The sequence below is a fragment of the Podarcis gaigeae genome, assembly GCF_964106915.1.
Source record: "Podarcis gaigeae genome assembly, chromosome: 2".
Classification (NCBI taxonomy): domain Eukaryota; kingdom Metazoa; phylum Chordata; class Lepidosauria; order Squamata; family Lacertidae; genus Podarcis; species Podarcis gaigeae.
This window is the reverse complement of record NC_139679.1, coordinates 63,320,182-63,342,990: the sequence shown is the minus strand read 5'-3', so window position 1 is coordinate 63,342,990 and position 22,809 is coordinate 63,320,182. Positions and strand designations below refer to the sequence as shown.

Genomic DNA, 22,809 nt, shown 5'->3' with positions numbered 1-22,809 from the left:
CAAACTTTCCAGTTCCTTTTCCTACCACTTTCCTTGTTGAAAGCCATCCAATTTAGGCTGCTAGTATTTTTGGATTGGACTCAATACATACCAGAAAATTCAAGCGTTAATTATTGTTGATTAGGAGGTATTGTGCAACACACCTGCTTTCCCCAAAGATTTGACTTTTTTGTGATAAGGATAGCGGCAGATAAAATGGCTGGAAAGTGCAGGATAACACTTTCCTTGACTTGGCATCATCTAACCTCCCTGCAAACTAATCATAATGAATGCTCAATAAATAGCCAACATCATCTAATCTTCCTGCATACCAATCAGGATGAACACTGATAATAAACAGGGTCTCTGGGAACGTCCTTAGCTGGGGAAGTAAGGCTTCTTGGGCTAAGTGTCAAATCATCTTTAATTGTGCAACCTGAATGTGCCAGTATGGGACCAACACAGTGTCTAGAGGTGCATTTACAGGTATGTTGATGTGTCAAGCTGAAGAACAGGATGGCATTGGAAGCAGAGGACTGGCCTGCTCAAGCCCTCCTGGAAAAAGGAGATCCCTCTCCTCACCACACTGGGATGCATTTTGAAGGCAATGTGACTACACATTTTATAGAGTGAAACTCAGCAGACTCTTCAAGAGACCAAGCTCTTAAAAACAGCAATTCATTTTTGTAGAGGATTATAGATGATGGTGGGCAGGGGTGGGGTTGTTATGGAATTGTTGTTGTTGTTAGATATGTACAAAAGATAGAAAATGCTGCGCTCATACACACACATACATATGATGATGCCCAAATATGCTTGATGGTAGGACATGGTTGTGGATGTTTAATTCCTGTTTCTGCCTATGACTCTGCTGTTTGCTTCCCCTGTACTTCTGCCCTGTACTTCAGAACCATCAACGCCACAGCCAACAGCTGGCTTTTGAGTCCTAACTTTCTAACAACCTTCCTTCCTTTTGGTGGGCGAGAATGATGCAAAGGTTTTTATTATTATTATTATTAGTAGTAGTAGTAGTAGTACCACCACCACCAGTTGCTCAGCGACACTGCCCACGTTGATGAATCACACCACCACCAAGGAGATCTCCGGCCTAAAAACAACCAGGTGTTTCCCGTGTTTATAATGTATATACAAAATCATTGTGAACAGGTCAAAACCTTAGCAGGATTTTAAACACACTTGTAATAAAATAACAGAACGCATAGATAATTTAGGAAGATGAAAAATTGGAGAAGTACTGGTATGCAGTTGAAAATAGAATTAAAAGGACCCATGGAAGGGACAGGGGAAAAGTCAGGAGATTCAGAGCAATCTCGAGATTTGGATTTTGTTTTCTGTTTATATCTTTGAAAATCAATAAAAACGATTATGAAAACAACAACCACCAGGTGCCGAGACTGCCCCATTCCGCCTCCCGCAAGGGCAAGCCTGGTGCAACAACCAACCCGCCGCCTGGCGTCCGAGTCGCGCTCTCGAGACCCGCCGAGGGCCCCGGCGGAGCAGATCTCCCTCGCCGGCCAATGGAGGGCGACGCAGCCTCCCAGGGCCTGCCCCAATTGGCGGGGAGCGCCCGTCGCTCAGCTACCGCGGGGCAGGCGCGCCGCGCAGGGGAAGTGAAAGTTGGAGCGCCTGGGCCGAGGGTCCGTGGCGCGCGGGGAGCCAAAGCGCGAGAGCGGGCGGCGGGTAGGGTTCCGGCGGAGGAGAGCGGCGTCCCCGTCAGGCGGTGAGTCCGGAGCCGGGGCAAGCAGCCCCAGCGCAGCCCTTCTCCTCTCCCGTGGCCTGCACAGGGGGGAAGAGGGATTTGGGGGGGGGGGGGGAGAGAGAGAGAGAGCTGGCGTCTCCGCTCTCCCGACTGTCTGCTTCGCTCCTTCCGTGGGTCTTCCGACGAAAAGGCTCGTTTTTGCCTTGAAGGAACAGCAGTTCGACAGGTGTTGCTTTCCTTGCCGTGGAGGTGTTGGGCTGCATTTTTGCCTGTAGGGCAGCTGCTAAGGTGGCAACCTCCTATTTATTGTTATTGTTATTACATTTATAGCCCACCTGTCCTCCAAGGAGCTCGTGGTCTCCCTCTCTCCATCTTCACCTCACAACAACCCTGCGAGGTGGGTTAAGCTGGGAGATAGTGACTGGCCCAAGGTGGCTGAATGAGGGTTTGGACCCTGGTCTCCTGGGCCCTTGTCTGACATACTAAGCTGGGGTAGCTTACAGCTTCCTTCATCTCTGACCTTTGGCCAAGTTGGCTAGGGCTGGTGGGACCAACAATGTATGGAGGGCACCCTTTCTAAGCACTACACTGCCTTTGCGTGTAGGCCAGTGGTTCCCACTAATAATTCTTCTTACTCAAAAAGTGAACTCCTGTTCAGGTGGAGGAAGTCTAAAAGGCCATTAACTTGGTCTAACTCATTCTCGAATTGCCCCCCTTAAAAATCAAATTGCCCCCCTGTGGGGTGTGTGCCCCATGTTGGGAACCATGGGAATAGGCAGATATGCATCTGGTGCTGCTTTTCTCCTTGGCACATCTGAATTTGTAGAGGTTGTCCTAAAACTCTATTATTACTGCTGTTAAAGGCCTAAAACAGGCATCCCCAAACTCGGCCCTCCAGATGTTTAGGGACTACAACTCCCACCATCCCTAGCTAACGCAACCAGTGGACAGGGATGATGGGAATCGTAGTCCCAAAACATCTGGAGGGCTGAGTTTGGGGTTGCCCGGCCTAAAAGGACAGCTGTTTGTTTCTGTACCTGCCACATTTTAGCGTGAGTGTGCAACAGAACCATGCACACAGCTAGCTTGTTTGCATGTGTTGCAACCGCAGGGTTTTGTGAATGTGCAGGAGAGGTTCGGACCTTGGAGTCTAGGGGTTTGTGGCAGGTAGAGTGAGGAATGTGTCTTGTGTCTGTGCAGGAAATGGCCCATAGGAGCGGGGAGCAGAGCCTCCGGGAAGAGCTGACCTGCGCCATCTGCTATGATCTGTTCCGAGACCCAGTCATGCTGGAATGCATGCACCACTTTTGCAGGGAGTGCATCCAGAGCTATTGGGATAAGAGCTCAAAAGTTGCCACCTGCCCCCAATGCCGGCAAAAGTTCCCCACCAGGTCCTTCCGTCCCCAGTACCTTGTTTCTGGAGTAGTGGAGACAGTTCGGAGGTGCACCTCTGAGGAACACAAGAAAAAAATGCAGGTGAGCAGCTGAGTGGCAAGGCAGTGATTATTACTTCCTTTCCTCCTGGAGTGTTTCCCTCAATGAATTGTGGGGCTTGGCATTTCTCTCAGGTGGTCAACTTAGCTACAAAACAGGATGGTCAGATATGAACTAGGCAGGGGTACCTTGTACAGTAGTATGAGGGTTGCTTGGGACTGTATAGAAAGATTCAAGGAAGTGTGGGACAGACTTGTTTGGACCAAGAATTCTGGACAAGTGGAAAATTCCATTTGTCACCTTCTGATTCTAACAGAATCTCCCATCAAGCAGTCTCCCCTGCAGCCTCTGAAGCAAAGACAAATAGCACTTTGACAAAGATATTTGTGTGTCTTTTTAAAATCTCAACTCCCTGTTTCCAGCTCAGTTTGCCAGCAGATGGCTTGCCTGTCATTTGTGCAGAGCCCAGTGGATTTCTTTTCCCTGCATAATTTGCCCTACTCCTACCCCAGCGTCTTAACTCCCTGGGAGTTTCAGTCCAATGGCTGATTGTATTCTTTCTGTAGTTATTCCTCTTTGCTGTCTTGGGTCATTGCAACACTATTGTTTGCACTGGACTACCACATCACGTGAGGCGCTTAATCAAAGGTCACGGGTTTCATATTCTGTTGATTCTGCACAAAGGCTAAAAGGCATGTTAAATATTCTGGGAAGGTAAATTCCCATCATAGGCCTAGTGTGGGATTTTCAGCTTTGTGGATTTCAAGGTAAGTCAGTGACATTGAGCAAGTCATGCTCTCGTAGCTTAATTTACAGCTGGGGTTATTGGAGAGTGAGGTTTGGGATTGGCAAGTGAATAGAAGAGGAAAGGGTAGCAGTTGATCAAGCAGTAATGGAAGAACAGGAAAGCTGGGGCTGCAGAAGTCAATTCTAAAGGAGAAAAAGAACATGGCAGTTACTGTTAAGGGCAGTACCCTGGCTTTTATTTAAGAAACTCAGGGAGGTAGGACTTACCTCATTTTGCTCTTCTATCAACCCTATGAAGTGGGAAAGCCGGCTAGGCCAGAAGTTTTGCATCCTTGCTCTGTTTATTATTATGCCATCCTGGCTCTAAAATTGATAGGCAGAGACTGTTGCACACATAATGATTAAGTGTTCTATCTATCCATCTATTTCATTCTTAGACACACCTCCAAGAGGCATTTCAGTCTTGCCAGGTGGAGTGTGAGAAACTGATGAGAATGAAGCATGCAGCTGAAGAGAACATCTGCACCCTGCTGGTACCAGTACATTCCCCACTTTTCCTTCTGTGGTCGCTTTTGTTTCATGTTGGCTTGCTCAGATGAGAAATGCCAAAGTTTCTAAAGGTGGAGGCTTCCCTACAGAGGAAGAGATGTGTTGCTCTTTTGTATTGCCGGTGAGAAAGGGCTGGAAGAGATCAATTGGGGAGTCTTAACTAGAGAAAAGAATGGACAAAAATAGAAAACAGCTGAAAGCTGGGCCTCGGCAGGCTTATCAAATCAGCAGGGCTGCAATTGGGGTGTCTTGCTGTTTTGTGACCGCCCATCTTAATGGTTGCTTTAAATCACAGGCAAAAAGATAAAGCCGCCAAATAAATGACAGTTGCTTTGGGGTTGGAGCAAACTAATTATCTGCCCAGATAACCATTGATCTGCTGACGCACCTCAGCAGAAAAGAAGATTAATACCTCTAATTGCAGCACTTTCACAGAGGGAGCTGAGCAGTAGGGAAATTACTTGGGAGTGGTATAGAGAGAGACAGCTGAAAGCCACTAAGCTTCAGCAAAGAACCTCAAATTTCCCCATGTCACCAGGCTTCACATGCCAGATTTCACTTAGTCAAATCCAACCTGTTGGGTTTTTATCTTGGGGAAACAAGCAAAATGCCTCTTAAATAATAGAGGGAAGAGAGAAGCTTTTGTACACCAGGGTTTATGACACAGAATTAAACAAGACAAGTTGATTTTCTATAAGCTTCTCAGGGTCACGGACAAGGAAGGCGGGATTACCCCAAGGGCCTTTGGACAACAATGCCCATCAACACTCCCATCAGTCTTTTCCAAGCATCTTCAGGCAGGGGCATCAGAGCCACCTCAGCCTCTCCAGCACCAAAGCAAGTAAGGACCGCAGTGGGAGTTACACTGAACATGCAGCTGTTCTTAAACAGCTCTTAGCCGGACAGGTGGCAGGGAGTGCCACACAGCTGCTTGGATAACCCCCACCCACCTCCACCACCACAGCTTCAAAGTTGGGAGGAAGGAAGGGTTGGCCGCTCTTCATGCTCGCCATGGTGTAGCACCTCACTCACCATGCTGAGTGGAATAATGGAAACCCCTTAGGGCTAGAGCGTTGGTGTAATAGATGTCCTTCTTCACAGAGCACAGAGTCAAACAAGAGGCAGTGATGGCCACCAATGCAAATGGCTTTAAAATAGGATTAGGCAAATTCATGGAGAGGAAAGCTGCTTGTGGCTACCAACCCTGAGGGATATGGTCTCCTTCCATTGCCGGAAGCAATATGCTTCTGCATACCAGTTGCTGGAAACCAAAGGAGGGGAGAACACTGTTGTGCTTGGGTCCTTCTCATGTGTTTTCTCAATTGGCATATGTTTGGCAACTGTGAGAATAGGGTGGTGGAGTCAGTGGGCCACTGGCCTGATCCAGCAGACACTTCTTATGTGGTGAGCTTGCAGCTGGGGATTTGCCAACTAAGCATAGTCCCTGGCTAACATCTTGGGTTGCGTCTTCCCAGTGACTTCTGCGTATTGGCAACTTTGAGAGTTGTTGGCACTAGTGACTCTCCCAAATTGTGTTTTTCATTCACAATTATTTGTTCAGCTCTAAAAGTCCAAGGGAGCAGTGCCAAGCTAATTCAAAACAGCACCCCATAGAATCTCCAGTAAAATTGTCTGTCTGCTGCTCAGAGCAAAGAAATATGTCAGCAAGACTCCTGGCAATGTGAGCACTTAGTAGAGCATCATTAGCTGGTAGGGCAAGTCCTAGACAGGAGCCAGATGGTTCAGCGACTGCTAAAAGCAGCTGATATCCGGCCTGAGCAGGCGCTAGCTTTGGAGAGCTGCCAGACCTTGATTAAAAAGGATCCCCATCTCTCATGTCTCATTCTTTCCTCCTTTTATGCTAGATATGTTACAATTATTGTCATATTTAAACATAGTACACATTTGAAAGATAACATCGCCCCTGAAAGCATTTATGTACACTCTTTATATATTTAAGCCATCATGCTCTTTCCGAGCTCATTGTGCACTGTGGCTTTTTCACCAGTCGAGGAGACACAGTGCAACAGTTCACTCTAAAACAATTGTCAGGGATGCCTAGAATGCCAATCTGAAAGCAACCAGAACCTGTGATCAGAAAACGCAATTTTTCAAATGAAGCAAGTTATAGTAACTGGCATACAGATGTTTTACACACACACACACACACACAGAGAGAGATCGGCAAACAATCAGCAGCTTTCCCTGATCGGCAAACAATCAGCAGCTTTGTTTCAACACCCTCTTCCCTCTTTCAAAAAAAAAAAAAAAAGCATGATCTGCTTTTTGCCCCTGTGCAATTCAGCTCCAGGGACCACATATTCGCTCCATAAGACGCACAGACATTTCCCCTTACTTTTTAGGAAGAAAAAAGTGTGTCTTATGGAGCGAAAAATATGGTACACATCTGGTATGGAAGCAGCCTAGCTTTGTGACAGCAAAAATCGAGGCGGCGCGAACGGTAATGGCTGCCCTTTCCTAACCGGGAGAGGGAAGCTACGCTGGAAAAGGGTCGTCCGCTACGGCGAAGCGGAGACCCATTCTGGAAAACCGCAGGCAGCGGAAGCCTGCGGTCTCGGGACCCGGCGGGCGCCAGGAGCTACCCCCGAAACGTTGAGGGAACCCCGTAAGGGGCTCCGGATCGCAGAGGGGGTAGCGGCGCTGTGGGTCTATGCGCATTCAGCGGAGCGAAGCCGCGTTGCCGTTGCCGGTGAGCGCCGACCTTTCTTCCTTCAACACAAGATTCCAAAACGTAACAACCCGTGAGTAATTGAGGACTTTACTAAATTTCGGGACTAAAATATTGAAAATAAGCTGAAAGCGGAGAGACGAGGAAAAGGAAGTCCGTCCTCCGCAGCCATTGATTTTTAAAGCAAAGAGCAGGAGGAGTGGAGGCATAGAGAGAACTTTTGACAGCTCAGATTGAGCACCCGCAGAAATTACTTTTCCTTTTAAAGACTGTAAGCAATTGATTTTTGGACTTTTATTAGGACTTATATATTCCTTTCTTTGTGGATTACAATTCTGTTTAAGAAGCCCAGGTGTCAGAACTGCCTGAGCAGTAGAACTGTCAGACTGCAAATTTGGATACATTCTATTTAAACTTGGAGACAGTCTGAGGGAGTTCAGAATGGTTACGTTCTTGCATTTTGGAACTCCAGTAAGCACAACTTGAAATATTGTGGCAAACCTAAAACCAACTCTGCTAAAACTACTTTTGTGAAGATCCCTAAGAATTGGTTTAGATTTTGTATGTGGAATGGACTCTTCTTCCTAGGACATTTTATGCTCCCCCTAGAGGATTGAGGACTTACAACAAAAACATTGTTTTACTTTCTATTTCCCGGCCCTCTGTTTGATTGCTACCATCTGGGCCGTAGCTTTCCCATGGGAATAACTCAGCTTGACCTTGACTGCTAGATATTTTTGGAATGAGTGGCGCAAAAAGAAAGGGATTAAGAACCAGACAAACAACTCTGACAACCGTAACTGCAGCCTCACAAGCACGCAGATCATCTGTGCCCACTTCGCCCTCGGAGGAAAAAGTTACCTCCCTGTCACAGGCAGGGGAGGAAGAAACTGAGGATTTACAACTAGAAGAGATGGCCTCAGGAGGATCTGGTTCTGTATTAGAGAGAATTCTTGAGAAATTGGAGTCTTTGGAGAGGAAAGTTGACCAACAAACTGCGAAAATTGACCTTAATACAGAAACTTTAAACAAATTATCTGGGCAAGTTGCACAGAATGCACAAGCAATCGGACAACTGAAGGAGGCTGCAGGTGAAAATCAGAAACTGGCCGAAGAGACCAGCCAAAGAGTGGGAGAGTTGGAAAAAGAAGTAAGGCCGCTCAGTAAGCAGGTCGGAGAACATCAGACCTATCTCTCTATGTTGGAACTTCGGAACAGGGAGATTAATTTAAGGATAAGATCGATACCAGAAGTGGAAGAAGGTAATCTAGCTGAGTTTCTGACCAAAGAATTCTCCAAGTTCTGGGGTTTAGAGGAGGAAGATTTTAAAATTGTGTCAGCCTTCAGACTTGGAAGACTTACAAAGAGAGAAAGGCCCAGAGACTGTTTGATTACGTTGAGATCAAAGGAGGAAAGGGACAAGATTTTGGGCCTGCACTACGGAAGCTCTTTGAACATTTCGGACAAAAGAATTGAGATTTTTAAGGACATTCCTAAACAGCTGTTGGATCTTAGATCTGAATATTTGGACTTAGTAAAACTGCTGAGAAGCAACTCAATCATCTTTAGGTGGGACTTTCCCCAAGGACTATCTTTTACCTTTAGAGGGAAGAAGATCAAAATTAGAACTTTGGAAGATAGGGATAAGTTTTTGACTGCCTACGGTGAGGACCTTCATAAAGGACTTGAACTACCCTCAGGGTCTGAACCACCACAGGTGCCTGTACCTCAGAACCCTGAAGACTCACAGAACAAAATACCATCCCAAGGAAACTAAACAGATCTATCCAGGATGTCTCTGCAACTTTTAAGTTGGAATATAAATGGCTGCAACAGCCCGGAAAAAAGGAAGAAAATCTTTCACTTATTAAAAAAGGAGCAACTAGACATTACTTGTTTACAAGAAACACATGTGACTAGGCTCCACAGAAAAATATTGGTAAATAAAAGGATAGGCCAAGAATTTATATCTTCGGATTTAGTTAAGAAGAGAGGAGTGGTGATATATGCAAAGGAGAGCCTCTCACCAAAATTTCTATTTAAAGATGAACATGGAAGAATTTTGGCAATTGAAATACAGCACCAAGGAGAGAAAATTTTGATATTAGGAATCTACGCTCCAAATGAAGGGAAATCAGAATTCTACAAGAAGTTGCATGAGATTATGCTGGATTATCTGGACTATGATAACATCATTATGATGGGAGATATGAATGGGATCGTTTCTACAAACATGGATAGGTCACAAAGCCAAAAGGTTACTAAAGAAGGCAGACTACCAAAGACCTTTTTTGAAATGACAGACAACATGGACTGGATTGATATATGGAGGACAAAGAACCCCTTAGGGAAAGAAGGAACATTTTTCTCTGAAGCCCAACTGACTTGGACAAGAATTGACCAAATATGGATTTCTAGAGGTCTGGCTCCTAAGGTGAAGAAAGTGGAAATCTGCCCAAAGACCTGCTCCGATCATAACGCGTTGAAAATGGACATGACATTATTACCAACCGGCTCCTTTAGATGGAAGATGAATGACAACTTGTTTAGAGATCAGGAGATTATCAAGAAGGCCCAAAAAACAATAAAGGACTATTTTGAGATAAATTTGAACACTGCTGTGGAAAAAAGAACAATCTGGGACGCAAGCAAAGCTGTGATGAGAGGGTTCTTGATACAACAGAACGCCATAAAGAAAAGACTACAAAATGAGAAAAAGGACAAGATTTTGGGGAAAATTAAAGAGTTAGAGAAGAAACTAAGAGTAAACCCGAAGTCACAGCCGATTTTGAGAGAAATTAAACTTCATCAGGCACAATATTCCAAACTGATAAATCAGGAAATAGAATGGAAGATTAAATCAATGAAACAAAAAACATTTGAATCGGCTAATAAATGTGGGAAACTGCTGGCTTGGCAGTTGAAGAAGAGACAAAAGCTGAACATAGTAACAAATTTGGAAATAGAAGGAAGGAATATTCAGAACCCGGTGGAAATTAGAAAATGTTTCCAGAAATATTTCAAGAAATTATACACTCAAGGGCCACAAAAGGAGGAAGAGATTGCAAAATTTTTGGAGAAAAATGGACTTAAAAAACTATCACAAGAAAATAGATCACTCCTGAATAGTAAAATAACACGACTAGAGATAGAACAGGCCATTCAGAATATGAAGTTGGGCAAGTCTCCAGGGCCAGATGGCTTGACCTCCAAGTACTATAAGACATTAAGTGACTATTTGATTCAACCACTGCTGGAGGTCAGCAATGAAATTATGGAGGGAAAGAAGGCGCCTGAATCGTGGAAGGAAGCTTTCATCACATTGATACCAAAATCAGAAACTGAAAAGACACAACTTAAGAACTACCGCCCCATTTCCCTTTTAAATGTGGATTACAAAATATTTGCTGACGTTTTGGCAGGAAGATTCAAAAGAGTTTTAAATGAGATAATTCATAAAGACCAGGCAGGCTTTCTCCCAGGAAGACATTTATTTGCTAATACAAGGAACATTATTGACATTTTGGAACTCTTGCAAACAAATATTAACACTAAAGCAGTTCTAATTTTTATAGACGCGGAGAAGGCCTTTGATAATATTTCTTGGAAATTTATGAAGGGGAATTTAAAAGAAATGGGAGTGGGGCGGGGTTTTGAAAATGGGATTGACGCGATTTACTCAGAACAAAAGGCAAAACTGATAGTTAACAATGTGGTTACAGAAGAGTTTAAGATTGAAAAAGGGACACGACAAGGCTGCCCGATTTCCCCCTTGCTGTTTATTTCTGTCCTGGAGGTGCTCTTGAACTTGATTAGAGGGGACCGGTTGGTGCAAGGGATTCAGATCGGAGTGAAACAATATAAACTTAAAGCTTTTGCAGATGACCTTGTTTTGACATTGCAAGAGCCAGAATCTAGTACAAAAAGAGTGTTACAATTGATTCAGGACTTTGGTCGGGTAGCGGGCTTTAAACTAAACAAACAGAAAACTAAGGTGTTGGGAAAAAACTTGACAGATGCAGAGTCAGAACGGTTTCAGAGAGAAACAGAACTAACTGTGGTTAAAAAAGTAAAGTACCTAGGGGTAAACATAACAGCAAAAAATCTGAGTCTATTTAAGGATAATTATGAAAAATGTTGGTCTGAAATTAAGAGAGACTTGGACAGTTGGTCAAAATTGAAGCTTTCTTTGTTAGGCCGAATTGCTGCTATTAAGATGAATGTATTGCCTAAGATGTTGTTTTTATTTCAAACATTGCAAATTGTGGATAAGACGGAGTGCTTCAGGAAGTGGCAGAGAGATATTTCTAAATTTGTCTGGCAGGGCAAAAAGCCCAGAATTAAGTTTAAGATATTAACTGATGCGAAAGAAAGAGGGGGCTTTGCCCTGCCAGACTTAAGGTTGTACTACGAAGCCGCAGCTTTCTGCTGGCTAAAAGACTGGCTACTTCTAGAGGACACTGATGTGTTAGATTTAGAAGGTTTTAACAATGCATTTGGCTGGCATGCATACTTATGGTATGACAAAGTTAAGATCAATAAGGCCTTTAAGAACCATATTGTCAGGAAAGCAGTGTTTAATGTCTGGACAAAATACAAAGACCTATTGGAAAATAAAACTCCAAGATGGCTATCACCTCTGGAGGCTAAGGCCCGAAAAAGACCCAATATGGAGGCCAAATGGCCGAAATATTGGGAAATAATAGAGAAAGAGGGTAACAATTGGAAATTGCAGAGTTTGGAAAAAATGAAAGATAAAGTGCGAGACTGGTTACATTACGCTCAGATTCAAGAAATTTTTAAAAAGGATAAAAAGTTAGGATTCCAGGTGGAGAAATCGAAGTTGGAAACAGAATTGTTAGAACCTAAGACTAAAGTACTTTCAAGAATGTATAACTTGCTGTTGAAATGGAATACACAAGATGAAATGGTTAAGTCGGCCATGATAAAGTGGGCACAGGATATTGGGCATAATATTATGTTTGAGGATTGGGAAAGGTTGTGGACCACGGGGATGAACTTCACGGCATGTAATGCTCTGAAGGAAAATGTAATGAAAATGATTTATAGGTGGTACATGACCCCAGTTAAACTAGCCAAAATATGCCATGTGCCAGACAACAAATGCTGGAAATGTAAGGAAAATGAAGGAACATTCTTTCACCTCTGGTGGACTTGTCCCAGGGTGAAGGTCTTCTGGGAAATGATATATAATGAGCTGAAAAAGGTATTTAAGTATACCTTCCTTAAGAAACCAGAGGCCTTCCTCCTGGGCATTGTCGGCCAGATGGTGCCAAAGAAGGACCGAACATTCTTTTTGTACGCAACAGCAGCAGCAAGGATACTTATCGCCAAGAAGTGGAAAACTCAAGATCTACCCACTCTGGAAGAATGGCAGATGCAGCTGATGGACTATATGCAACTGGCCGAGATGACTGGCAGAATTCGAGACCTGGGAGAAGAGAGGGTTGAAGAAGATTGGAGGAAATTTAAGATTTATTTACAAAAATATTGTGATTTGGCGGAAAGTTAAGTAGGATGTTTGATCATAAATAATTGGCCACCACAAAATCGGATCGAAATGGGATGTAAAGTGAGATTAAGAGAAACTAATTTACAGAGGATTATATTTAAATGAGTGGTTATAAAATTTGCAAATTAGATGATAAATTGCTGGGAAAAATTTATGATGATGAAAATGGCAGCGGGAGATGTGAGGAAGTCCAAAGAAGTTATGAAACTTTGTTGAGATAAAAGAAAGGTTGTTTATTTCTGTACTTTATTTTGTAAAAACCCCTAATAAAAATTTATTAAAAAAAAAAATAAAACAATTGTCAGGGATGCCTAGAATGCCAATCTGAAAGCAACCAGAACCTGTGATCAGAAAACGCAATTTTTCAAATGAAGCAAGTTATAGTAACTGGCATACAGATGTTTTACACACACACACACACACACAGAGAGAGAGAGAGAGAGAGAGAGAGAGAGAGAGAGAGAGAGAGAGGGGGGAGAGAGTGTTTGTTGGTTTCATTATTATTTTATTTTGAAGATTGACCAAATGGGCAGATAAGAGATGGTTATGTGTTCTTATGTTATGCATTGAGTTTGCTTGTTCTGGAAAGCTGCTGTTACTAGTGCTCAGTGGCATGCGCACACATGCAATAATTTTGCCACCTATGACATGGAAATGGGTTAGATACATCCTTATAGTCCCATGGAAGAAGGAAGAAAATGGTTGCAGTTGCAACAATGTGTAGTTGCTGTTCAGACATCTGTCTCTAAACAGTGTGGTGACCTTCTGACTTTCACACTCCCTTATCTTCTCCTTTATTTGTTACTCTGTTTATATCCCACCTTTTCTCCAAAGAGCTCAAAGTGGCATATATACTTCTTCCCCTCTCCATTTTATCTGCACAAGAACCCTGTGAGGTAGGTTAGACTGAGATGCGTGACTGGCCCAAAGTCACCCCCATGGGTTTCATGGCTGAGTGGGGATTTGAACCCTGGTCTCCCAGGTCCTAGCCAATACTCTAACCACTGTTCCATGCTGGCTCTCTCTTTGCACATGACAAAGAGCGAAAGCTTTCACTTTTGACTGAACCATAGTTTCTTGTTATATATGACTTCAGTAACTGTGGTCTATTTCAAGGGAAAGCTTGGGTGATCTTCTTAAGGTAGGATATTAACAAGCATTTCCCACACATGTTTTTCCCTTTGATCCTCCATTTGTTTGAGCCAGCAGACTTTTGGATTCTTACACTGCTTGTAGACTTCTCAGAGGTAGCTGGTTGGCCATTGTAGGAAATGGGAAACTGGAGTGGATGGAACTTTGGCATGATCCAGACAGGATTTTCTTACGCTCTTATCTGTTTGTACCAGAAGACCCCCATGGGTTTGGGGTGGGGATAGTTAGTAATTTCCCAGGAGGCAAAGGCAGTGTGATTAGCAACACAAATGGATTATCCTGCACTAACCGTTCTAATTGGTGAGGATTGAAGGTTGGATAAAGATACCCTACCACAAGCAGGGTTGAGGGAAAAGTGAATGAGCTGTGAGTTGGCCTAACTTTAAGAGACATAATATTGTTTTAGTTGAGGCTGAAGTCTGCCAGCAACATCAAAAGGACTTGGGTGGCCTAGTTTAGGAAGCATTACTAGACACTATTGACATTGGCAAGCTGCAAGTAATGTGCACTTCAGAAGGAATAATTTGAAATAAAAATGAACTCTAATCACTGATAATGCATACTGATGTTCACTATGGAAACCCTCATATGTGATGTGTAGCAAAGACTTTTTAAAAATGGCAAATCAAATAATGAGAGACATGGATAGAGGATATATATATTGAGGCTGTTTTGATGCCATCCGTGAAGTGGCTTCACCTGGGCCTTTCTATTTCATACTAGTCATGTCATCAGAAATGCAATACTGTACCGTTGGAGGTCAAAGATGGACAATGTGAATGATTAGTACTTTGATAGTATTTCTTTGTCTCTGTAGTGAAAAGACCTGAATTGCTTGCAGGGGAGTAGTAAATTGGAGAGGCCAAAGGCTGTAATAGATGGGTGGGGTATAAATAATAAATAATAAGAATAAGAATAGTCAATACAAAATAACCCAGTGCTACCAAGAATACAGAAGAGATGAGGGAGCTTCTGGTTATTCTTCTCCAGTCCAAGAATAGGGGCACCACCCACCACTCCATTTCAGTCTGGTGGGCTCTGGATAGAACATTCCACCTTGTGAAATTGTTCTTCAGAATTAGATGCTTTTTATTCTTCAGAATTAGATGCTTTTGCACTACACAATTTACAAGTGCTCCCACTGGTGAGTTGCTGGAGGTTCTGCTTCAAATTCTAGACCATCTTGCTGAGAAGTTGCTTTTAGGATGGGCTTCTGGAGTGCATCTGGTCTCCACAAGACACCTTTGGCCAAAGCTCAGCTCAGATTGGGGTTCTTGCACTCCGCATAGCAGAGATGAGCATCAGCGGCACCACTTCACAGGAGAGGAGTGAGTATCTCAGACTCTCACTCATGCTGCTGTATCGATAAAAAAAGAGAAAGAAATAGCAGACAGGCCTTTCTTCCACTCTTTACCCCCTTATCGGAGACTCTGCCCCTCCCTCTGCACTTCTTATGTGGAGAAGGAAAGCTGACATGTCTATCCATATCCAAACCTTCCTGGAGTTCAGAAAATGCTCCTATCTCTTCTTTGAGTCTGTCAAGCATGGAGAGAGAGACACATGGTCTTGCAGGAAACTTTGAAGGATAGAAACAGCAGGCATCTCTGGAACTGATTACATAAGGTCAACTCCTGAGGCAATTTATCAGAAATTTATCAGGTACACTCAGCAGGAAGCAATCAGAGGAATAAGCCATAAAGAGGTATGTGGCGATCACACAGGGTCCCCGGACGTTTGATGGTCTATTGACCCTGTGGCACCACTGTGATTGCTTTCTTCGCTGCCACCAACCCGTTTCTCACGGGTACACACAGAGTCCAGTCAGTTGTTAACATTAACAAATAATCAAGTTTATTTTATAGGCATGAACAAGCTTATGGTTTCAGTTAATTTTTCTTGTCAGTTTCTTAATCTTAGTTCCATAACTGTCCTATTCGTTCCTAACAACTTCAAACTGATTATCCCAACTAACTATCTGACTCCACCTAACAATTCCTCTCACTCTCTCACCACACAACTCGACCAACCCACAGACTGTTCCTCACTCTTCCTTCTCCAACTCCCCACTCTCAACTGATTTTCACACACCTCCGACTCTAACCCTAACTCCTCCTATCTGTTTCCATTGGCCAATCACATCACACTCATTTTAACCCTTTCCTTATGACCCACCTAGGAGGCAAACGCCGCAAGGTAGCTTCTAATTAAAGCTGTAGCAGCTCTGAAAAAGTTTAATCCATGCCGAAAAGACTGGCAGTGCAGTTAAGTTTTATGAGGTCAAACAGTTGCCACCAGTCAGTCCTGAAAAAAGACAGGCGGGCCGAAGAAAAATGGTATTGTAATGAAACAGCATCAGCAGTTTCTTGTAAACAGTTCTTGAATGATGGATGGCAATTCCCGATTGCCGTATTTTTCGCTCCATAAGGTGCACCTGACCATAAGACGCACCTAGTTTTTAGAGGAGGAAAACAAGAAAAAAAATATTCTGAACGAAATAGTGGATGTATGATTTTTGTGGTTCATGCTGTGGCCACAGGCATGTGATCTGATGGTGAATTTGGGGTGACCCAATGCAAAATCCTGAGGATCCATGTGGATCCGTGCTTTGTAACCACATTTTTGCACCCAGGAAACAGTGGATATGTGATTTATTTGGTGCAGGCTGTAGCCATGGACATTATATGTGATCTGATGGAGAATTTGGGGTGACCCAGTGCAAAAATCCTGAGGATCCATGGGCTTTTACCTCCCCCCTCCCAGACAGCCTCTGCTAGCGGCCCTTATCTCTCTTCTGATCCCACCGATCAACTGTTTCCTTTCAATACTCCCTTCCCTCTTGTTTGCCTTAGTGTCTTAGCTGGAGCAGTTTTCTGCTCCTTCTTCTAATTTCTCTTCTTATTGCTTTAGTCTTCCTGTTTCCCCCCTTTGCAAGTTTGCTGTCTTTATCTCCCCCCTCCCCCTCCTTTATCTCTAGCGTCCCTTATCTCTCTCCCTGATCGGCAAACAATCAGCAGCTTTGTTTCAACACCCTCTTCCCTCTTTCAAAAAAAAAAAAAAAAGCATGATCTGCTTTTTGCCCCTGTGCAATTCAGCTCCAGGGACCACATATTCGCTCCATAAGACGCACAGACATTTCCCCTTACTTTTTAGGAAGAAAAAAGTGTGTCTTATGGAGCGAAAAATATGGTACACATCTGGTATGGAAGCAGCCTAGCTTTGTGACAGCAAAAATCGCTATGAAGCCAATGAACATGGATGCAAATGTTTTATATTAGAAGGGCCATAGGCTGCTCTCCCCTTGACCGGCACCATATTGTATTTTCTGTCCCACAAATGTTTTGGCTTTACAATCCTCCTTTAATTACACAGAATTCTGTGGATGTGGCTGAACATGTTGCTTTCATACATAGCCCTTTTGCTGTTTCAGACAACATCTCGTGAAATGAACTCCAAGATCCGGGCAGAATTTGAGTATCTTCATCAGATCTTGCAAGAGGAAGAGAGAGCTGTGCTGACGGGGCTGGCCAGAGAGGAAGAACAGTGGTTGATGAAGCTGGACGGAGATGCCACACGTCTCAATATGGCGATAACTGAGCTGAAGAAGAGCATGGAGCACATTCAGAAAAAGCTTGATGAGCTGGGGAACTCATTGCTGCTGGAGGTGAGACTCATCATGCTTACAAGGCTGAGGTGAGAGGAGTTTGGGTCATGGGTGTCGGAGGCAGATTTGTATTTTCTCACGTTTTCTCAGTCATAGGCTCCACCCTCTCCACATTCCCTGACGCGTATCACACTGCACACTGGCAAATGCTATAGTTTTCTATGGATTGATTTACCAAGCGAGGGTGTCATCTTGTACTTCATTCTATGCATTCAGGAAGTGAGGCTTAAAAAATCCTAGAGTCGGAGCTGGAATGGACCTCAGAGGTCATCTAGTTCAACCCCTTTCTAGTGCAGGAAATCCACTGTGGCAGCATACCTGATTGGTGACCTTTCGGCCTTTGTATAAGATGCAGTGAGACCTGGGAGTGGGTCATGTGTGTGTGTGTGTGTGTGTGTGTGGTGGGGGGGGGGGGGAAATGCGTGTTCAAAGAAGTCTTTCCATATTTTAAACTCCGGACTGAAAATGTTTGTCTCTATCAATAATATGTTTTTCTGCCCTAGACCAGAATTAGGCCTTGTCAATGTCTGCCAGATAACATTGTCAAAGAAGGCAAATAACTGTTGGCCTTTGCACTGAGATGTAAAGAGGTTTATCTGCCATTAAAAGTGTGGCCTCCCAAATTCCCTCTCTCTTTTAAACAGAGGTGAGACAGTGGCTGGAACACTTCTCTCACCACAAAAAAAACCCAACATTACAGCTTTCTATTTGTCACTTCCCTCATAAAGGAAAACGAGTGCTTGCCATTTTCTTCCCCAGGCCCCATGGTAAGAGGCAGCCCTTTCCATCTCCCTCTAAGATTGAACTATTGCTGGTTGCTTGGCGTGATGCTTTTCCGTAGTTGGTTGCCACGGTTACTGCAGCAGGATTGTGCTGTGAAGTGACCGAGGTAGCCTTTGCTAGGAGGTTTAAGATTGCTTCTCCAGCAGGATCTGCTTGTGCATGCTGTGAGATTCATGGTCCTTAACCTCTGACAGGCATGAAGAAGCAGTTCAGGCTTGGAGACTGGTTCTGTCATAAGAACTAGCTGCTCTTGGGGAAGTAGGGATGAAGTGCTTAGTTTCAGCCAAGGTTACTGTATTGTGTGCCTTCGGACCATGCTGCGCTGTGCTGTGCAGGTCTGCATGAAAATACTTCTAAATGTTTTTTTCCTAAATGTCCCAAATACTCCTTTCCTTATCTATCTCCTTCCATCATCAGACTTCTATGGGGTGGCTGGTAGTGATACTACCTTGGGTTTTATTTTACTGGTTGTATAATTTTGAAATTTTAAATGCAAGCTGCCTTGAGGGTGCTTGTTAGAGCCAAAAGGTGGGTTATCGTTTGTTTTGATAGGCAGGTACATGTATGTCCTCACTTCTCAGTCAAGATTGTGCATATATTCCGCCTCTTTGCGTGCCAGAGGTACAATATGACAAGGGAAATGTTGTTATGTGTGTATGGCATGCTCTCCTGACAGCTGACAGTGATACTGTCTAGGTTCCAGGCTTTTCATTCTTGGCGATATGAGGAACCTGCCTTCTCTTGCATCTCTCTTTTGCTTACAGAAACCAGTGTTTATATATCAGAACTAGCCCATACCCCTTCAGAATTTGCTACCACCTCATTCATTCATTTATTCATTATATTACATTTATATACCAACTTTCATCCGTCATGCAACTCAAGGCAACATCCCATGTGGTTCCCAGGCAGCCACTTGAAATTGTAGGGCCATAATTATGTTTTTAATTGTCTGTACTTCAGTACAGAGGCAAAAAATGGACAGGAGAATTTACTTGAGCAGCTGCAATAAGGATTAAGTGAGGGGTTTTGTTAATTTTCTCCTCTTTTTTCTTTTCTTTTTGCAGGTGGAAAATGTGTCTGTTAGGTACGTGCCTGGAAAGAAAAAAAGCTGCTTTTGTCTTCATGAGCCTCTTATTTTACCTGCTCAGCTGGCGGGGTGGGGGGACTGTTATCGCTGTAGCTTTTAAAGCATTGGAAAATAATTGTTGGGAGAGAAGCTGTTGGGGAATATAAGAGATCTCTCCTTCTGGGCATTGTTGCATAGATGTGCTGACCTCAGGGTTCAAGATGTAAATGCAAAAGCACTGAGGTACACCCAGGATTTACCGTATTTTTTGCTCTATAAGACTCACTTTTTCCCTCCTAAAAAGTAAGGGGAAATGTGTGTGCGTCTTATGGAGCGAATGCAGGCTGCACAGCTATCCCAGAAGCCAGAACAGCAAGAGGGTTCGCTGCACAGCGATCCCTCTTGCTGTTCTGCCTTCTGGGATTCAGAATATTTTTTTTCTTGTTTTCCTCCTCCAAAAACTAGGTGCGTCTTATGGTCTGGTGCGTCTTATAGAGCGAAAAATACGGTAACTGCTTTCATAAGGTCCTCCCACATTACTTCAAGGAAATGCTCAGAATGGTCTTCTGGGGCCACTATGTTTATGTTCTAATAGCCTCAGAATACAAGTTGCCGGAAATCACAGGGGGGCAGAGTGTTATGCTCAGGTCTTGTTTGCCTGCTTCCCATGGGCATCTGGTTAGCCACTGTGGGAAAAGGAAGCTGGAATCGGGGCCTCTGGTCCTGCTGGCCTCTTTCTGTGTTCAACAAGGAGGCCTGGCAAATGAGCCTAAATAAATTTTGCAGGTCACCAAGCTGAATGCACCTCACCTGCCATATAATGTTGTCTGTCAGCTGCTTGAAAACCTTGCTTTTTTAATTTTATTTTATTGTAGCCTAGGAAGGCAAGGATGAGGGAACAGGTTTAATGAGCCACCCAGGGGCTGTGTTTTGGTGGCCTGCCTTAAAATGATTATCGCTCTCTCAAGTTGTGGATTTGCCAAGCTTCTCTAATGGCTAAACTTGGGCGAATCTCGCATACACAGCCATATCCCACCTCTTGGCTGAAAGATTGCCAGAGCAGTTCGTTTCCCAGCTCACTTTGCTGGGGAGAAAGGAGAGCAAATACATCCATATAAGATAGGTTTGAGACTGCTCTTTGGCTGCTGTCAATGTTGAGGAGAATTAGGGCATTTGGCTCATGTTTCTATGGAGTACTGTGCCAAAACTGGTGGATTCTATTTTATTATCATGCATGTTTCCATTCTGGAAGTTGGCTTCCATGGAACTTGTGTCCGACTACATTCTGTCTCTCTAGGCAGTAGGCTACTTAACCACTAAGGCAGAGGAGAACCAGTGGCCTGCTTATGTCAGAATCCACCCCACTCCAAGGTGGAGTACTGAAACCACTAGGAGTTGCGTCCTTTTCCAAAGATACCTCACTCTTGAAATACCTGCATAAGAGGGGTTGTTCAGCAGAGATAGTGTTTTGCCCTTTGACCTAGGATCCCAGGGAGTACTTAGATTGCAAGGACAGGAGATGCACATCTTTTGTGATGGCCCCCTTAGCTACTGTTTTTAGAAAGCTAGAAGGAAAGGGGGAAAGAATGATTTGGCCCCCACAATAATTTGAGGACGCTCCCTGCCATTATGTGCGCCAAGCAAATGGCACTGGCCAAGCCGCAACTGCCTTATTGTCCCATCCTTATTCTGGCTTAAGCACTTTCAGATTGGTTAGGAGCCACTTTCTAAACTCCAGAACTTCCTTATCTGGAATCTTGTTTTGCTCAGCAGACATTTCTTTCTTCTGCAGGCCAGCAGTGCAGGTGAAAGAGTTGACCGCCTTTAATATAGAGCAGCACAAGGACCGGTATGATGGACCTCTGCAGTTTATATTTTGGAGAAGGATGCTGAAATCGATCTGCACAGGTGAGTCGCACCCACCCCCCAATTGCAACAGAGCATACTGGGGATATGGGAACAGGACAGAGTTCATAGACTCATTTGACGACACCCTACCCAGTTTCTTTCTTAGAATTATCATTAATTCAATTAGTTGAATCCTGGTATATTCTCTTCCTACAGCTCCTGCTCCTCTGACCTTGGACCCTGAATCGGCTCACCCTAATCTTGTCCTCTCCAAAGACCTGACGGCAGTGACAGAGAGGAAGATGCCCCAGTCTGTGCCCAGAAGCCCCAGCCGCTTCCTGCAGTGTGTGAATGTGCTGGCGAAGGAGTCCTTTGAGAGTGGAAGACATTACTGGGAGGTCTGGGTGGGCACCAAGACCAAGTGGGACCTGGGAGTGGCGGCGGACTCAGTGGACCGGGCAGCAAGAGTCAAGCTATGCCCCAAGAATGGCTACTGGGCTATACGGCTGCGGGAGAAGTCTCGTTATTGGGCTGCAGCCGCTCCCTGGGTGCGTCTGAATCCTGGGCGCTTGCTGAGAAAAGTAGGTGTCCTGCTGGACTGCAGGGCAAGGAAGGTGGCCTTTTATAATGCCGAGGACATGTCCCTTCTCTTCACCTTCCACGAGGCCAGGGCACGCAGGTTCTACCCTTTCTTCAGCACTTGTTTCGGCGATGGCGAGAACGCAGAGCCCATGAGGATCTGCCACCTGAACCTGTAGGAACATCCTGAAGTCTGATTCCATTCAGCAAGACTTGGTGGGTCCCTCTTGTTTCCTGGGAACACATAAGTTCTACCCTGTGTGTCTCCCTGCTGTGATGAACAAGTTAAGGGAAACTGAACGGTTTTGCAAAGAGGTTTAAAAAAACCACAACCCACTCTTCTATTTCATAGGACAAAACCACCTCTTAGAATGCATAAAACAATATCAACATGATGGAATGTATTAGAATAGATATTAAAGCAGATGAGTAAGAAGAATTAGTCGGTTCCTGGTTCATTCCCCCCCCCCCCTAATTATAATTATGTCCCCTTCTCCAGGTTAATGCTTTCTTCTGTCTGGTGTACTTAAAGGGCCTTGTGCTTTGTAGATGGTGCTGCCTGGTCATTTCTGCCAGCTGTATAAGATGGGAATACAGCCCAAAGCACTAGGGGTCAGTAACACACAACCACAACCATTGGACATTTTGACCTGCGTTCTGACTTACAGACACATACAAAAACACAGGTGTAGAAAAGCTGGAGCCAAAAGTGATAATGGCAGAGACAAGGATAGTTTGTTGGTTGCATTCATACCTTGCCCTTTCTCCAAGGAGCTCAATTGACATATATGGTTCCCTCCCCTTTTCATTTAATCTCCACGTCAACTCTGCGAGGTAAGGTAGGCTGAAAGACAGCAACTGGCCCAAGGTCACCCAGTGAGCTTCATGGCCAAGTGGGGATTTGAACCCTGGTCTCCCAGGTCCTATTCCAACACTCTTAACGACTACGCCACACTTAAAACTACCCCCAGGCTCTGCAACACATACACTCATGCAAAAGCACAACACAACATAATCGTTCATACTAGTTGTGGAGGAAATTAGATTGTCAAAATAAGACTGGGCA

At 44.2% G+C, this 22,809-nt stretch overlaps 1 protein-coding gene across 2 annotated transcripts; it reads left to right on the top strand.

The window, feature by feature from the left end:
* The first annotated feature begins 1,574 nt into the window (after positions 1–1,574).
* On the top strand, positions 1,575–22,291 carry LOC310839780 (zinc-binding protein A33-like). 2 transcript variants are annotated; one of them, XM_083728703.1, is made up of 7 exons: positions 1,575–1,720; positions 2,900–3,175; positions 4,318–4,413; positions 17,231–17,464; positions 19,315–19,334; positions 21,109–21,224; positions 21,381–22,291. In XM_083728703.1, the coding sequence occupies exons 2-7, from the start codon at positions 2,903–2,905 to the stop codon at positions 21,920–21,922; spliced, it is 1,281 nt and encodes a 426-aa protein (XP_083584829.1). In that variant the 5' UTR covers positions 1,575–1,720; positions 2,900–2,902; the 3' UTR covers positions 21,923–22,291. The 2 variants fall into 2 exon arrangements, with proteins under 2 accessions (XP_083584829.1, XP_083584830.1); XM_083728704.1 differs by having other exon boundaries at positions 1,592–1,987.
* The last annotated feature ends 518 nt before the right edge of the window (positions 22,292–22,809 follow it).

Bases quoted from the DNA above. Each gene is read 5' to 3' on its own strand.
- LOC310839780 (XM_083728703.1), top strand. From the start codon at position 2,903: ATGGCCCATAGGAGCGGGGAGCAGAGCCTCCGGGAAGAGCTGACCTGC. The intron at 4,414-17,230 runs GTACCAGTACAT...TTGCTGTTTCAG, and splicing joins AGAACATCTGCACCCTGCTG to ACAACATCTCGTGAAATGAA. The intron at 17,465-19,314 runs GTGAGACTCATC...TTCTTTTTGCAG, and splicing joins GGAACTCATTGCTGCTGGAG to GTGGAAAATGTGTCTGTTAG.